We start from the raw sequence: 17,748 nt of genomic DNA, 5'->3' as shown, positions 1-17,748 counted from the left end.
CCTGCACAGTGACCGAGCACTGAACAGAGACCAGAGAGGGTGTGGAGTCTCCTCACTGGAGATATTCCAGAGCCGTCTGGACACAATCCTGTGCCGTGTGCTCTGGGATGACCCTGCTGGAGCAGGGAGGTTGGACCAGATGCCCCACTGCGGTCCCTTCCAGCCTGACCCACTCTGTGATTCCGTAGTCCCCCGGAGCAGCCGCCGCCCCCCTTGGGCGCGTCCCGGGGGTCCCGCACCGGGTGCGGGGCAGTGCAGGGCGCGCTCCCGCCGCCCCCCCCGCGCCCTCCCCCCACCGCTGGTCCCGGCGGCGGCGCCGGGAAGGCAAAGGAAGGAGGGAAGGGAAGCAGGGTAGGGAAGGAGGGAAGGGCAGTCCCCGTCTGGCGCTGACGTCACGGTCCCGCCCGCGGCGGCGGCGGCGCGGCCGCGTCCCCGTGGCCGTGAATGAGCGCGGGGGGCGGGAGCGGAGCGGGAGCGGGCGGGCCGCGCTCCCACCGCGCTCCCACCGCGCCGCGCCCCACAAAAGTGCGGGGCTGCCGCTCCGGGCCCAGCGCAGCCGCCTCCCGGGCCGGAGGGGCGCGGAGCAGCCGCGGGGCCGAGCGGAGCCGCTGCCGGGGCCGCTGCGCCGCGCCGGGTTTTTTATTTCCAATTTCTGATCGCAGCTGCATTTCCCTCCCTCCGCCCCCCCGCGCCGAGGAGGAGCCCCGGCTTTATGTGGTGCTGCCCGGGGAGCGCTCGGCGGCTGGGAAGTTCTTTGTGTCGCCGTCGCCTTCTTCCCTTTTTTTTTTTTTTCCCCCCTTTTTTTTTTTTTTTTTTTTTTTGTTTAAATGTATAACTTCATGGGGCTGAACAGCACGGCCGTAGCTATTCAGCCCAATGTGTCCTGCACATGCAACTGCAAAAGGTCTTTGTTCCAGAGCATGGAGATCAGTAAGTACTTGTCCTGCTGCTCCCCGGGGTGGGTGCGGGAGGTGCCCGTGGGTGCGGGATCGCCCGGCGGCCCCGCCGCGGGCGGGGAAGTTTCCGCGGGGGCTCCCGGCGGCGCCGGGACCCTTCGCTGCGATGCGCTTTCTCGGAGTGATTTTCCTTCCCCCTCCGTGCGAGCCCTGGTCTCTCATCTGTTGCTGCTGGGATGTTGGTGCGGGTGTGACACGGCGCGGGCCGGGCTGGCGGAGCTCCCCGGGATCAGCTTCCCCGGGATCAGCCTCCACCGGGCGCTCCCCGGCACCGGCTGTGTGAGATCCGCGCTCTTCCCCATCGCGGCTCCATCACCGCCCGCATCTCGCCCCTTCCTCGCCGTGCCCCGGCGGGCGCAGCCGCCCCTGCCCCGCGCCTTTCCCTCCTGCGGGGTGATGCTGCGGGGCCCCCGAGCCTCCCCCGGGGGTCTGAACTCCCCCGGGGTAAATCACCCTCCTCTCGGTACCGGGTGGGGGAGCATCGCGGTCCGGACACCCGGGGAGGGCTTGTATTTGGGAACCTGTTCCCCCCGTCTCCAGCCCCTCGGGGCTTTTTGTTCCGAAGGGCGATTTTCCTTTTTTCGTTAATATTTTTCAGCCCTCGCAGAGTAGCAGTGAGGCCAGTGCCTGACCTAAATATCCACCACTTCTCTGTGTGCTCTTTCCCTCTTGGAAATGAAGTGCACGGAGATGAGAGAGAAGGAATATTGTTGCTGAGGAAAGAGGAATGAGTTGGGCTCTCTGGCAGTTTCAAGCAAATGGTATTTTCTGTAAAGGGATGATTTTCAAGGAACCCCGGCCCTGGAGGGTTGTCAGGATTGTACCCTGCTTAGCACCTCGTTCAGTGCCGTGAAATCCAAACCCTGCACAGACTAATGCAAAATGGCCCAAAAGGAAAACTTGGGAAAGAGTCTGGATTTTGCATATATTCCTGGCACTGCGACGGGGCAGGCTGGCGCTCGGTGTGTGCTGGGGGAGCCAGCTGAGCTGTGCCTGTCTCTGCTAGCACAGGATCTGCCCCGTTACCTCCAGCGGGGCTGCAGAGCATCTGTCCCTTGGTATTTTGGATGGCTTTTGTCCAGTGTCATCTGCCTTCTCCTTCTCCAGTTTCATCGTTGTTTAATTCAGGTGTCTGAGTCCCGGGGAAGGTCTGCAGGCATTTGTATACCGGGTACTCAAATGTGTTCATTCTGAATTTTAGCATAAACCATACCCTTTGTACTGTATGCACTTTTAATCTTGATTTAATCTCATTCGTGTTCAGACAAAACTAAGCTGGATTTGCCTGATTTTATTAACACTACCGGTACTGAATAGACCATTATTCTTTCCTGACTTTAACAGGCCGGGCTAGATGTGCATACCAATAGCAGTGTATAAATAATGAAGATACAGTTCTTTTTTGTGTCAGCCAGTTGCTGAACATAAACTATGTCCCACAGAATCCCAAGGATGAGAGACTTTACTTTGTGTCTGATCAAGGCTCATGGTTATGATAAAAGTTGTGAATTAAAATGTGTAATGTCTTTTGAAGAAAAAGCTTCTCTTCCAGTCTAACTCTTGGCATGAGGTTTTGTTGGAACAACTCAGGCTTTTAATTTCATTCTGTGACTTTTTAGAAGCAGCATAGTTTATAATTTTTTTCCCATTTTTTTCAGTGTATGAAAGGCTTGGTAGGAGGCAGGTGCCAGTTATGGATGGGGGTGTGCGAGAGGCTGGGGACAGTGAAGTACAGCAGAGGAGACCTTGCCTGAATTCGGGTGGGTGTTGTAGGAGCCTCATGCCCGATGCCACACGACTCCTGAGATCCTTCCCTGACTTGTCCCCTGCCCTCTGTCAGCTCTGGGGTCCTGCCATTCAAACACTTGAGTTCCTATTAGCTCCTGGGAGCCTTGGACAGAGCTCCCTTGCTGCCGCCTGCCCTTACTTCATATTCCTGCAGGTTTCTTTATCGCCAATGTTATTATTTATTTCCTGCTGGTGACGGGCAGTGTTCCCTCACCTCAGTGCTCCAGGAGAGCTTTGGTTGCACTGCAGGGGCTGTTACCTGATCGCTTCCTCCACCTGGCTTAGGTGGGAAGGACAGAGTTGAGCCTCCCTGAGATAAATTCATCACACAGCGTTTTTTCTTCCTCCCGTCTCTTTATTTTATGTATCTTTCTAATACAACTTCGAGTGATCCTCGGAGCAGCCACCACCAGATGCTCTTTAATTTCTCAGCGAAAAGTTACCAAGGCAGCAACGCTCCGGGAAAGCGGCGGCATAACTGCAAACTCCTCTAACTTAACCCTCTGAATAGGTTAACTGGCCAAGCGATCCCCCCGAACATTTCCTTGCAGGCTCCATTCCGTATGGCAGGCTGCGGCGCTGCGGTGGAGGAAGCAGCTGGTTTCTGTGTGTGGCGCTCCCAGATTAGGATTATAAAAGGGCTTTTTGGGGGCGGGGGCGCGGAGTCTCGCCCGGCTGGAGTGCCAGTGTGCCGGGCCGTGTTAAGCAGCCAGACGTCTGCGGCAGTGGGCTCTAATCGCTCCGGCTGCCGAAGGAGGTCAGGGGTGACCGTGGTGGCGGAAGAGTCTGTAAATAACTAATTATTTTGGCAGAGCGGGGCGCTGTGCCTGCCTTCCCCGCTGCCTTCCCCGCTCCTCACCGGGACGGCTCCCGGAGGGTGTGGGTGCCAAGGCCGGGCATCCCGCGGGCACCTGGGCATCCCTGCGGGAGGATGACTGCAGGCACGGGGTGTGAGAGCAGCTCTCTCTAGGCTGGGTGGCTCTGGGCAGAGGCTTTGCTGGTGCAGGAACGTTATCCAAAGCCTTTGGGAGTTTAAGAGGTACCGTTGCACCTCCGTCCCCTTGGCCGCAGTGCCCTGGGCTGGTGGCAGTGCTGTGTCCGGCCAGTGACACAAACTGTGAGAGCAGGTTTCTGTCCAAGCAAGGACTTCTAGGTTTTCACATTCTTTGGTTTAATAAAAAACCAAATGCAGATGGCTCAAACCAGGGATCACATCTCCTTTCCGCTACAGACTGCTTTTTTGGCAAATATGTTTCTTTCCTGACGCTATGTCAATGGCAGTTACGGCTTCTTCCAGGGCAGAGTGGATAGTAACCACATACTTCTGTATTCCCCCCCAAGTTTTCCTCATAGAAGGAAACCAGAGATGCTACCAGGGTTTCAACAAGCCTGAAAGTGCTTGCACAGAGGATGCTCAGTTTGTGGCATCTCAGTTTGACCTCAGCCAAACCGGGGAGTTCCCTGTGTCTGGCTCTGGCTGTGTGTCCATGACAAAGTGCTGCTTTTTGCTGAGATCAGCGCCCCAAGGTACGATCCAGGAGGAGCAGAGCATGGATGGCTTTGCTTGCAGTGGCCTAAGAGCAGTCTGTGTGTGCCCTTGGCCATCCCTGGGGACCCAGATGCTCTGAAGTCCCAGCCCTGCAGGTCATACCTCTCATACCCAGGGAAAGGCCTGGAGAGCACAGGGGTCTTTCTTAAAATTAGTTTTGTGCCCTCAGTTGGTGATTTTAATTTTAGTGTTTTATAATTGGTGTTGAATGGGAGAATGAAAAGACGCAGAAGGGAAATGCAGGGAAAATAGTCAAACTTTGCTTTTTTTTTCCTGTGGGTGAACACCTGGATTGTGTTGAGCTGCACAGTGGGACCGGCACACACGACACTAGAGGTGATCCTGTATAATCAGAGGTGATCATCTATAATGCAAAGTGGAGACCAGACATGGCTAATTCTTCCTTTTCAGTCAGTATCAGGGTGTTTTCAGAGGAGCATGTTTGATTAACTGAGTCCTGTTACCTTCTGCCATGGAGGCATCCTCCACCCCCTGAATGAGCCTTTGATTTGCCTTTGTTTTGTTTAGTAGTGTGTTTTCAGATCTGAGTTCTGAGTGGACCAGCACTGAAGGGTGTGCTGGGAACAGCAACCTTATTTTTAACGCCAGGAATTCCCAAGGTAGGGCCTGGGATCACCTCTGAATTTTCAAGATGTTGAATTAGTTGAACTACCACTGCTTCCCTTGCGGATGGAACCCACATATGTATGTTCTTACTTTATTTGCTGTTGCTCACCAAATATACTAATATTTTTAGATTTCCCAGGCTGAAGTTGGTGGTTTGATAAATCCAGTTTTAGAATGAATTTGTAAACCTAAATTATAAACGGATAGACGTGAGGAGACCTTTCCAAGGGAAGTACCAAAATACATGGTGTCACTAATAGACAGTAATTACAATCCAGCTTCTTTCCTGAGTAACTCACTGTACAGTCATGTCTGTCGGTGTTGTTTCATTCAGGTAGCAGCAACCATCAGAGTTTGCTAAGCCTAATTAGTGAAAAAAAGGTCATTTATTTGCGGTGGTGTTTCGTGTAAAAACTGCCTACCAGTTTTCTTCCTGGAGGGAGATCCCATGTGTGGTGTGTGTGGTTTATCTTATCAGATCCCTCCTGTTCTCCAATACACGGTGCATCTGCTGTTGGCACGTTTTGTCAAAGTAATAAAGCCTGGCTGGAGAGCTCACGAGGAGAGAGGTACAAGGGCCACTTTGCTGCAATTAAGTGGAAACTTGGTTCACACCGTGAGCACGCTCCCAGACGTCCATAAAGCAAAGGAATCATTGATGTCAACAGGGATGTTTTATGCAGTGTTCTTCCTGTCTGTGTGGCTGAATTGCTGGGTGATTGTTTTATAACTATTTTGGGTGGCAGAAGGTAGGTCACTCGGGCAGATCCCAGGTGAGGAAGCACATCAGAGACCTGCTCCGTCTGCATCCGGCACCAGAGAGGAACAGGGAAGATTTCAGCACAGGGCTCCCCTCTGTGACAGCAGGATGTGACCTCTCATCTCCATCTTTCAGAGCTGATTAGTGGGCTGCTGTGTTGCTGCTTCCTTGCTGCAGGGGATGTAGTAGTGGTCTGGGAGTTCCTCGAGGAGTAATGAGTGAGTGCGGGGTCAGGAACAGCCACCTGAGTGTCAGCACGTCAAACCCTGCACACACAGACACACACACAGACAGACACACTGCTGAGAGCTGGTGAGACCCTGCACACACACACAGGCACCACTGAGAGCTGGTGAGACCCTGCACACACACACAGGCACCACTGAGAGCTGGTGAGACCCTGCACACACACACACTGCTGAGAGCAAGTCTCACTGTCTGTGTGTGCACACAGGCATAAACACATCTGTGAAAGTTAATTTAGTAGTACAAAAAGTGGTTCAATCAACTGGTTGATGAAGTAGTTGGTAACCATAAAGGAGGAGTTGTGGGGTTTGGGCTTTTTGTTTGGTTTGTTGTTTGTTTTGTGTTTTTTTTTAAAGGAGATAAATTTCAGCTGTAGGAATTTATCATCCAAATCAGAGGATTTGGGGAGCTATTGAGAGTAAAGAGAGCTTTGATGATTTGGCAAGGAATACAGCTTCTAAGGCAGCACTTTGATCTGCATTTTAAATGCTTCTTTGTAATGACAGTTTCACAATTTCTTTTCTCATTTTGAGTCAGTTTTGCAGAGGTATGTTTTCAGAGAAAATAGTAACAGCACACATTATTCTTGTTGGCTTTGGAGCCAGCTAGAACTTGTAGTTCATCCCAGATCTTTTGGCTACCGTGGTAAATTTATGATTGCACCAAAAAGGAAATTAGTAAAGATGTTAAATATTATCAAAGCTTTGCAAATCTTTTGAAATCTCTCTGGTGTGAAAAACTAAACTTGCATTAGCATTTTTGCTGCGGTCTGTTGTACAGTGTTTATCCAGGCATCCACCTCATACTGCAGGTTCCTGATTTAGCTTTTTTTTTCCTTCTGAAGGACACGTTACTGTTTAGCACACTCATCTTTTTAGTCTTGTGTTGCACCTGGAGACCGTGGTTCTAGTGACTCAAGCTTTCTAAAGACAACCCTACTGGGAATCTTTTCCCTTCCTTTCTATCTACAGCACATCCTCAGATAAACTCCTGTTGAAGGGAGAAGGTTGTTGTCGCCTACATATTCTTATACAAGAGAGCTCGTTGCATTAATTTATGTAGTAATGGAGAGGGGTAGGAATTGGTAATGTTTATTAAGGTTTTAATGTAAATCTTGTATAGCACCTTTCCTTCTTGTAGCCAGTTTGGGGTGGAGTCTCTACTTTCCTTCAGAAATCAGAAGCCTCAAGCATGAGAACAAATAAACAAGTTTTCCCAAATTAGTTTTGAGCTGTATGGTAGCTGTTCTGGTGCTGGTTTTGGCCTCTCCTGAGCTGTGGCTCTAAGCTGTACCAGGCTGGCAGCTCCTCTCTGCTTGTGGACCAAGTGGAGCAGGAGTGTAAAACAGGGCACACATATGATTTCCAAGGTATATTCACTCAGGAAGTTGGATCTTCGGTTACATGTCAAGGGTGGTATCACTGGGAGGCCTTAGACAAATAGCATTGTGTGTACGTTTAATTTACATCCTTTCCCAAACTGACAGTGACTCTGTTCACTTCAGAGATGCTACAAGCAGCACACTGGTCCCTAGCCAGGCTCAGGTTGGCATCAAGTCCACCTTCACTTTTAGATTTCTTTGATTTAACGCTGCTTTTTCACTGCATACAGTGAAGTAGCATCACTGAGGTCACGATCCATCAGTGTCCTTTTGTCTGTCCAACTAGTCAGACTTCCAGTTTCTCATTGCTACAGGACTAGGCTGATGCTCCCTTTAGCAGAGGGTGTATTTTTTGCTGTGTGTGGTGTATATTGGTGTGTCCTGGGCTGTGGTGTTACATAAGGATACCTTGCACAGCGTTGGGAACTTGTCTCACAAGTTGTCAGTGTTGGTGGACGTCCACAGCGCTTTCAAGTGGTTCACACGTTGGTGTTTGGTTTCAGTCTCGCACATATCTTTAATAAAATGCCTCAGACTGGGTAATTTTTCACTTGCAGTGTACATTCAAAAATGTGCAGCTAGAAAGGCGAGTGCTTTTGCACATGGCAGTTCTCTGAGCCATTTATGAGACCCTGCTGATGGCTGTAGAGCTGAGGGATTGTGCCTGTGATGGTTTGCAGGCGTGAGGTTTGTGCACTTCAGCAGGTGCAACAGGATTTCCCACATTTGCAAACTTGGCCCAAGCAACCCAGCAAGGCAGAACTTAGCCTTGGCAAATGAAAGCTGATTAACCCCCAGGCTCGGAGCATACCAAGAATGAAAAGAGGTACTGGCACCAAAATCAATGCTACTTTTCAAAGAATATATGCAGGACATGGTTTGGGGATTTTTTTTTCCATCTCTTCATTCTGTCCAATATGTAAAGTAGCTGGTTTGTTACTCTAACCCCCTACAAATGATTGTCAGTAATAATTCTGTAAAACTGTGAATCAACTCTGCATGACTTTGTGCAAATAGACTGAGTAATTTCTTTGTTCTTTTCTTCTTACTTTGTAATTGGAGTCTGTAAAAGCCCAAAGGTTTGGTCTTGTGGAAAGCATGATTCATTTATTGGTGTCTGTGCCGACTAGTTATCTTTCAGTAATTCCAGAGTGCTGCTACAAGCCAAGAGTGATTCATACATGGCTAAGTGCACAAACAAATGGGGTCATGGCCATCTGCAGAAATTTTTCTAATCTATTTATGGTATCGGAGAAAGAAGTGGGTGTATTAAGGATGATGGAATAGGTGTCAATTACATTGGTGAATATAACCGGTTAAGTAACGCTAACCATTACTCAAAACCACATCTGCTCCTTGCTAAAGATCACAACAGCAGGCCCTGTTTAAATGTTAACGCAGATCTGATACAGGAGATGGATTGAGTGTCTAGCTTGCCTCCTGAGGAGCTCACCATCCTCACTGATGTGGAAGGCTCTTCTACCTTCCTTAAGATTTTTAGACTGGAACTTGCACTGTGAGTGTTTGTAGTGGCAGACCTCAGTCATTTTATGCTTTACGTGCAGAATTTGGCCTTTTACTTAGTTGGCTTGTATCGGTGATCAGGGGTAGCATTTGTCATTGGCACACAAGGTAGAATGGCTGTGTGATCTTAGTAGAGACAGGTGGAGGTGAGTCATTTTTCCTTCCAAATGCATCCTCAGTGGTTTAAAATCTCAGAGGGAAAACAACCAGCATCTGACAAGGTAGCCTTCCTCTGCTGTCGTCCCATTTGTAAGAATTCATTTTCCCTTTGTAACTGATAACAAATCATCCCTGGTTGCAGCTCTGTCAGAATTGCTCCGTTCAGCTTTTAGTCTTTTGCTCTGGGGGAGTCTGTTTGCTCCTGCCATGCTCAGGAGTGCAGGATCCCCAGGGCTGGCACTCGGTGCTGGAGTTGATTGTGATGAGGAGGGAGTTTGAGAACAGCAATAGGAAATAGCAGGACAAGAAGCCTCCAGAGGCACGGGGATGAGGACTGCTGGTAGGCTCGCTCTGGACCCCTTACTTGCCTGCTCTTCAGCCTTGCACACTGCAGCTGGGTTTGAACCTGAAATATGTGCATCCAGTAAGATCTTGAACTTGCAGAGCATGGAGTGATCTCAGTGCTTCAGAAACATCCCACATCTGCAGGGTAGCTGAGTGTTACTCTGGAGACAAGCTGGAAGCACAGGTGGACCAGCACAATGATGTTTGGAAGTGGCTGTGGCCCCATCTCCCCGAGCCCTGGGAGACCTGTACAGTCACTGCTCAGTTGTGTTTGATTTCAGAGGACAGAGCTCATGGACTCCAATTTCTCTAAATTGAATTGAAGCATCGTCGCTGGCCAAAAATATGGAAGAATTTGGCAACATGTCATTGTTGTCTTTTTTGCTGATGTTTTGAGCACTGTGACCGGTTCTGCTGCACCCTCACTGCCCGTGCTCCCTCGGAGGGGGACGGGGTCCTGGCTGACACCCCAAGTACGCTGAGGAGGGGGAAGTGACCCAGACTTTTGCCCAAAGGACTGATGAGTCTCTCCTGATGTCTGAACAGCTTTCTTCTTCTGCCCTTGCTTTATTTAAGTCAACAGATTGTGTAAGCCACATGCTAGATTTACCTGCAGGGCAAGTGGGAAGGAAGCAGTGCCATTTGGATGAATTCCCAAAAGACATCTAACCGCTGAGCGTTAAGACTAACATTTCCAAGCCCGAGTCCTACAACAGTCCTGACTCTGCTTGTCGCCACTTCCATCCGTGGCTTTGGCTGCCAAGGACGAGTCCCAGGGAAGCTGCCCTGCTGTGGCCGCTTGCTAGCTGTCCCCCAGTGGGTTGGGCTCTGTGCTCAGCAAGCTTGGAAATTCTCCCCCTCAGCGGTTTCTGTTTAATGTTATGATTAATGTCGTTATTTCTTACAAAAACAGAAGATCCCCCCAAAGCAGAGCTGTGCCCTGCGCCTCCCACACCCTCCTGGGCCGTTTCCCACGGTCCTGAGGGTCCCAGCTGACTCTTGGGGCCACAGGGTGAAACACACAGCTGAGCAGCTGAGATGGCCCAGGGTTGGGCTTGTGCTTGGTGCCTGCTCCAGGCCTGAAACTGGGCTGGATTTCCTTGTGCTCTTCCCAAGTATTTGTGCAGTGAGACTTGGTTCCTCCAGAGTCAGTCAGAGGCTGCAAGGGCAGATATCTCAGCTGCTTTTCTGGAGGAGCAAGTCCTGCTCTTTCTGTGTTATTTTCATTATTCCCCCCATTATTCCACCTTACCAAGGGTGGTCTCTTGGCTTCAGTAACTTGGAATAGCATATACAGATTAGGCTCTTTAGCACTGAGCTCTGAAAGTACCTTGGCCTGCTCAGTGATGTCTTTAGGACACTTAAGAAACAACGTGATCGATGGACACCTGCTTCATACAATTCAGAGGAAAATGATCTTAAATTGCAATTATTTCCCATATAATATGCAGAAATTTTATTTTTATTGTTTCATTTCTATTACTGTCCTGGGACTTTGCTTTAACGGGAAGATGTGTTTTTGAGTTCAGTGTCTCCCTCTCCAGCATGTTCAAACACACACACGAGGTGTGTAACACTTAATGATACTGGTCACTGGCGTGTAATGCAATCAGCGGTTTATATTTCTCTGGTGTGACTTATTGGTAGCAGTATATACACATTACACCTTTCTCAGCTTTTGCTGGGAATGCAGGTGGTGGCTGATGTGCCAGAGATGGGCTCAGACACAAGGAGAGGGGGCAGAGGCCTCTGATGGGGGTCCTGTATGCTCTGAGCGAGGTGCAGAACAACTACAGGGTTACAAACATGTCCTGTCCTGCTGACAGCTTTTAATCCTCATCGTTCTCATGGGTTTTCTTGATAAATACTTCTCAACCTCCACTGACTTGCCATCCAGGCCTGAATTGTAAGGAACAATAAACATAATGGACAGGCTTGATTTAATAGATGCACTATGAGCTTTTTATTAGTGCAGCTTTTTACAAAAAGAAAGGAAAAAAAAAAAGATGACTGCATTTATTTAGTGGAAGTGCAGAAAGCATCTCTCTCCAGACTGAGGGAAGCATGCCCGAGTGGGCTCAGCTCAGCTCCTGGTTGTGCAGTGAGGGAAGGATCCATCCTGCTGTACAGCCCTTGGAGCGCTGGGTGGTCTCAAGGGGGTTTAACGGTGCGTGCAGATGTTCAGGAATTTCTCTTTTGACTCGACCGTGGGGTTTTGCTGCTCTTCAGACCACAAGTGCACTCCAGTCACAGCAGGTTCATGGGTTTGGAGATGCCTTTCATCCCCTCCTGTTCTTGCTGGGTGCTCGGGAGGGGATCTCGCAGCCGTGTGTCTTCCTTGGTTGCGTTTCTCGAGATTTGCAGACCCACATTAGGCGTCTATTAAATTAAGCAAAATGGCCTTTAGAAAGCTACATTTCAAGTGGAAGAAGTGCTTTATGTAACATAGGGGTATGTGAGGGGACCTAAATACAAGCTTAAATTGGCAGTTACGAAAATAGGTATAATTGGGTTTTTGCACAGTGATTTTACAGCTTCTGAGTTTAATGTCCTGATGAAATCCTGCATCCAGTCCAGGAGCAGTGCAGCCGAGGAGATGGGGGTTGAATAGCCCAAGTAATGGGACTTGTTCTAGGAACAGCCTTGCCCTCGATTGCAAAACTGGACACACCTGTCATTTACTGAGGCTCTGCTCTGTCTGAAAGGTGTCTGGAGCAGTGGTTCCCTCTTGCCTGTGTTTGCCCTTTGGTCTTTCCCCTCAGGGAGGGGCGTCAGGGCTGGGAAAGGGATGTCTCTTGCTATGGTTGTAACTACTTGCAGGTGAAAAATGCAGCTGTACCCTCCTAACTGGGCACATGCCAAGAGCTGCAGCTTTGTTTTCCAGGCTGATCAATGCAGTTCATTTAAGTTGTTGGGTAATTTAGTAGCTGGAGGCACTTCTGTGGGCTTGGCGTGAGAGCGGCTGCTTCACTTCCCCCCTTGGGAAGGCTGGGAAGGGTTTCCCTCTGAACCCAGGCTTCCCTGGCTGTGACTGGGGCCAGGTGATGCTGTGGGGCTGTCACCCAGCCATTCTGGGATCAGGAGCCTGAGGAAATGGAGGAAATCTCATTTTGACCTTGCATCCTCATATTAATCCCGATAGTCTTTCCTGTTTTAATATTTAAAACCTTTCCATTCTTCTGTCTGGAGAGACGGCGCGTTGGCTCTCTTGGGAAGAGATTGACCCATCCTCTTTAGGAATGCTGGTCCGAAAGAAATCAAGGCTCCTGCGAATCCCGTTGGCAGGAATTGGAAGAATAATTTTTTTATTTGGTATATCTTTAACCACTTAGGCCTTAGAGCTGGTTTTCTTTCTAACTTACTTAGGGTCTTGCAAGGATGAAAAAAATCTGTTGCTTTCCTAAGTGTCTTAGCCAACACATGGGAGGAAAGCCTGGCACTGAGAGACAGGGCGGAAGAAGCTGAGATAGGATTTGCTGCTTCTTTGAAACTGTCCCTTTTTAATTGTCCAAACAGCATTTCAAAGAAAATCTCTGCTCTTCTCTATCTTCTTCCAGCATTATAATTCTATATAATCACTTTTCTTTCTCTGAAAGAATAGAGCGTGATTTATTTTTTCTTGCAGAAGGAAGAAGGGATAAATTCCAGATGTTGCTGGGATACACTTTTTGCCTCTGTTTAATGTTTAGTGGCTTTCAGTAAACAGGCTGCAAGAGGTGGGGCTGATGTTTTTATTCCAGGACAAATCATCTACAACAAATCCCATCTGCCGATGGGATAGGGGGGAGCATATCTTGGGTGTGACCTGGTGGGTTTGGAGATGATCCCGGCTTTCCTGCCGTGCAGAAAGGCAAGGAAGGCTGAGGCTGGTCCAAGTGTTCCTTTGGGGTCTTTGCTCTTGGTCTTTCAGGGTATTCACCCTCCCCTTCCCACCTCGGTGCCAAGCTCCAGCTCCATGAGTGAGAGACACTGTGCAGGGTTGGATCCCCTGCCCATGCCCTGGTGTGGGAACGGGCACTTCTGCTCTGAACTGGCACCGGGATTTTTGGGGAGCAGCTCTGCTCTGAAGGGTGGGGAGGGCTACCATGTCCTGCATGCCATCATCCCACGTGGGATGCTCAGTTTAGTGGGACTCTCCTGGCCAGCCATGCTGTTCTGGCGCCCAGAAAAGAGCGTCCGTGTGCCCTGCACCAGCGTGGGGCTGGATCCAGGAGCTGGGCTCTGTGGATGGGCAGCCCTTTTCCCTCCTCCCACAGCTAAGACCTGTCTTTTCATTGCATGCCATGCTTTGCAGCCTTCTTGCAGGCTAAACCAGCAACGATTTTCCAGCATGTGTTGCACAGAGGCGTTGTGGGACCAACACGGCAGCTCCGTTCCCTGTTTCATGTTTTCACCTGTTTAGGCGAAGCACATCTCTGTTTTGTTGGCAGCCTGTTGGGTTGCACAAACAGTGTAAGACAAAACCACGAGCAGGTGTTGGTCCAGCCAGTGTAATTACTGGTTCCTTGCTGCTGCTGCTGGTAGGCAGACAGTGTGAGCCACCCTTCACATGGAGCCGTCTGGCAGGACTGCGGCTGCAGAAGGGCTCCGGGCACCGATCCACCGGGAATATGCGCCGACGGCTCAGCCACTCCCTGTATCTCTTCCCTGCTGCCGATTGCATAAAAAAAGTTATGCATATATGGAGGGAGGGAGGAGAGCCGAGGGTGGCTCTGGTCAGGTTTAAAGCACTGACTTTATGTGCCAGTTCTCATTTGCATTTAAAAAGTTGGCAAATGCGTGGCTGAACTTAAAGGGCAGATGTGAGGATGGGAGAGGCAGGAATGCTCAGAGAGAGGGGAGAAGCAGCATCCCAAAATCCTGCCTGGCTTGAGAGGGTTCAGCTTGTTTCTCCCACACATCCCAGACCATCACCAAACATTTTGGATGAGGCATGATGAGACAGGGTGATGTGCCTTTGTGTGCACAGGGTGTCACACCTGGGGTGTGCACAGTGCTACGTGCTGAGCACCAGTGGGGGCATTGCCTGGGCTGTGGAGTGGGGAGAGATGTTGCTTTCTACCCTTTTGGAAATTTAACCAGAGAAAAGCTGATCCTGATCCAACCAGCTGCAGACATGGGGGCTCTTTTTTTCAACATCTAAATTTGACTCCCACCCTTTTGGGCCTCCCAAGCCTTTTTTGGCGTCCACTTGTTCTCAGCCTTTACTTTTTCCTTTTAGGACTCCCACCCCTTTTTGGCCTCCAGTCTTCTTATGGCCTTTCACTCCTTTCCAGCCTCCCACCCCTTTTCAGGCTCTGTGCAGAGAGCTGGCTGAGGAGGAGGAGGAGGAGGTCCGAGCTTGTTGCCACACGTCGGCGTTTGGCTCGGCAGAATTCCTTTCTTCCCTTTCCCGTCAGGGTCGGTGTCGGTGCCCGTTCCAGCAGGGTGGTGGTGGTGCACAGGGGCCTGGAGGCTCTCAGAGCCCATGTGCATTCAGGTGACACCACACTCTTGCACAGTCACTTTTGAACACCTGCATGTGAAGCATTGATTTGCAATGTCTGAACTCATCCCTTTGAATCAGCTTGACTTCACCTCAGTGAGCCGACTCCGAGCCCACGACCCCTTGTTATTTAGTGGTAATTTGCAGCAACTCTCTGACCCTTAATCTTTTCCTGGAGTGCGAAAGTTGCTTATCTCTGTCCTCTCAGGTGCATGGAAGGTAGCTTTTTAAAGCTTTATTTGGGAGCAATGATGTGTTGATATAACCCCTTGGACCTCCCAGCCTGCTCTGCTGCCACTGTGGGAGCGTGCGGTGTGTCTGCAGCCCCGGCGTGGTGTGTCTGGCAGCGACACACTTGCTGTCTGTTGGGTTAAAGGCCACTTTTATAGGCCAGTAGGACTCCTTCAGATCAGACTGTACTAATTAGTACCAATTAACCATTATCAGTGACAGACAGTTCTTACGGGCTTCATAAAAAAGTCCTGTTTCTTCAGTGAAGCCCCTGGGGGATGCAGAGCACTCACCCTGCCCCCAGTGTCACAGCTTGTCAGGCACTGGGGTTGTGCTGGGGGGGTCGGGAGGGTCCATATCCCACAACCCCTTCAGTTTTGCAGGTAGTCACACAGTGCTCACTGATGGGCGAGAGAGAAGTCATGAGCTGTCTTTTAATGCAAACTTTTGGCTGCTTTGTTCTCCTCACTTGAAAATACATCTGCTGGGCATTGCGTCTGGGGTGTTGTGCAAGATTTTGCTGTGGGTCTTCCTCTTCATCACCCCACAGCCCCCACTGGGGGATGGGGCATCAGGAGACCCCGAGCTTTCACCCAGGCTCAGCAGCACATGGGGCTCAGCTACCAGTGTTTGCAGAGGAGACAGAACATGACAAATAGCCCACCAGTGCTTTGAAGTGCAGAGTGCTGCCCCGGGGCCATGGGCAGGCAGTCTGGCACTTTTGAATGTGGCAGAGAAGTCTCTGGGGTGGGCTGAGTGATCACAGAAACTTCACAAACCTCTGTAAGGCTTCAGCATGCCACCAGGTGAGATGGCCATGGGTGGAGGAGAGTGGTCCTGGGGAGGTCCGTGTGGGCGAGAGAGAAACAGGACTTTGTACAGCAATGTCTGGTGTGGGAAAAGCATGTGGGGTCTAACCAGGAGTGGTGGCACCTGGCTCAGGGTGGCTTTGTTCCTCCTGGAGGTGGTAGGTTTGGGTGCAGGTGTCAGCCACGGCTGGTACGGGGGAGCTCTGCCAGGACGAGTCCCCAGGAGGGAGCTGGGGTGTGTTGCAGCCGGTCGGAGGTGGCTCCCATCACTGACGGATGCTTTCTGTTTTTCTCTCAAATGTCTCCAGGCACTGAATGTTTAGGTCGCACCTTTCCAGGTAAACTGGGTAAGTGAAGTATTTCAAGAGTTGCCAAGATCTAATTACGAAGGCTGATTGCATGATTGCAGCTGCTGTACCATAAACACCCCGGTTACTCACTCCACGGAACGGGTGGGACGTTGCCTGGCCCCGAGAGCAGCAGGTACCTGCTGTTTGGGTGCAGAGGGGGATGCAGTGTTGTCTTCAGTGGCTGACTGTGCAAACCTGCTGTTTTTTGGCTATCTATACCTGGCTGCACTTTGGTAATCCTGGATGGGATTTTTTTCCTTTTGCTGTTCAATGTAGAACCATCTTCAAAAGCTGAATGTCTTTTTAAGCACCAGTACTCTTCCATTTGCTGATACTCTGGCAAACTAATGAGCAGCACTACATCGAGGACAGAAACTTTCATAGTATTTTGTGAAAGTAGTGTGACAGTCTGAACCCTTTAACATCATGGGATGTGAGACTTCCCTTGAGTGTGGCTGGAGCTGCCTGTGTTCAGCAGACAAAATGAGGTGTTGGGAGCCCTGTTGAACCAGGCTGCTGGATTTGAGCTGAACCTGTTTGAAAAATAGCTTTTGCTGTTTTAAAAAGACATTGTTATAACATCTGTGTATCTGTCTCTCAGTTTAGAATCGAGTTTATGACAGTACCCCAAAAGTAAAGTGTCTTTGCTCAAATGTGGAGTCCCAAGCCCGCTGGGAAAGGACCAGCAAAATAAAGTGCTAACAAGTGGTGAATAAATGATTTTAATAAATGGCTAATCAATTGCTATAGAGCCTGGGAAGTCAATAGAGCTTATGACCTTGGCTTATAACCACGCTCAGATCTTTAACGGGCTTATAATGCCTACAGATCATTCATTAGGCTTTCATCAAGCATCAATTGGTAAAAGTCATAATCTAAAATAAGACAAAAAAAGAATTATTTCAGTTGCATTATTTCGAGCCTGATGGCAGAATTTGGTTCCACAGCAGAATAGTCCTTATTTATGCAAAAAAGCTGTGAGACACCACTGGTCCCCCAGCAGCATTATCTTGGTGCAGACATCAGGCAGGGGAACTGCAGGAGCCAGAGGCTGGGATCAGCCCCAGTGCTGGGACACTCACACCAGTCTGTAGGGAAACTGTCCTGCAGCAGGCAATGGTTTATTTGTATTTATTTTATATTAATGCCTTAAGATTTCAGCAGGTAAGCCGGGCAGAGGGAGCCCCGGTGTCTCTCACGGTGCTCTGAGCAGCTGCTCGGGGCGTTTTTCACTCCAGCAAAAGGTGTTTGCTGTCACTCGACTGTTGTAAAACTCGCACCCGTTCTCTTGTCCTGTGATTTGGGAAGGCATGTGAGCGGGGTTGTGTTCTGGCTGTGCTGCTCTTCCTGCTTTCCTTGGTCTTCCCTGTCCCATTTTGTGTGTGTGTGTGTTTGTGCCTCGGGGAGGGAGGCAGAGATGCAAGTGAAAACATGCGGTTTTCTTAGAATATAAATAACAGAAAATTAAGCATAATTTTTGTTTGTTGTAGAGTCGTTCCCTGCAGTCTCCAGTTGTTTGCTCCTTTGCCGCGCTCATG

General features: G+C 49.9%; 1 protein-coding gene across 3 annotated transcripts in view; it reads left to right on the top strand.

Moving 5' to 3' along the window:
* The first annotated feature begins 463 nt into the window (after nucleotides 1-463).
* PMEPA1 (prostate transmembrane protein, androgen induced 1) overlaps nucleotides 464-17,748 on the top strand; it is a 44,380-nt gene continuing 27,095 nt past the window's right edge. Inside the window, exons 1-2 of one of the 3 annotated variants that reach the window (XM_039378516.1) lie at nucleotides 811-930; nucleotides 16,169-16,207. In XM_039378516.1, the coding sequence (XP_039234450.1) occupies nucleotides 828-930; nucleotides 16,169-16,207 (142 nt within the window). In that variant the 5' untranslated portion in view covers nucleotides 811-827. Of the gene's footprint in view, nucleotides 931-16,168; nucleotides 16,208-17,748 lie in introns of all 3 variants that reach the window. The other 2 variants (XM_027710596.2, XM_027710597.2) reach the window with 2 other exon arrangements.

Source organism: Pipra filicauda, unplaced genomic scaffold, assembly GCF_003945595.2.
Source record: "Pipra filicauda isolate LSUMZ 115617 unplaced genomic scaffold, ASM394559v2 scaffold13_size5146498_pilon, whole genome shotgun sequence".
NCBI classification, from domain to species: domain Eukaryota; kingdom Metazoa; phylum Chordata; class Aves; order Passeriformes; family Pipridae; genus Pipra; species Pipra filicauda.
This window is presented reverse-complemented; position numbering and strand designations above follow the sequence as displayed.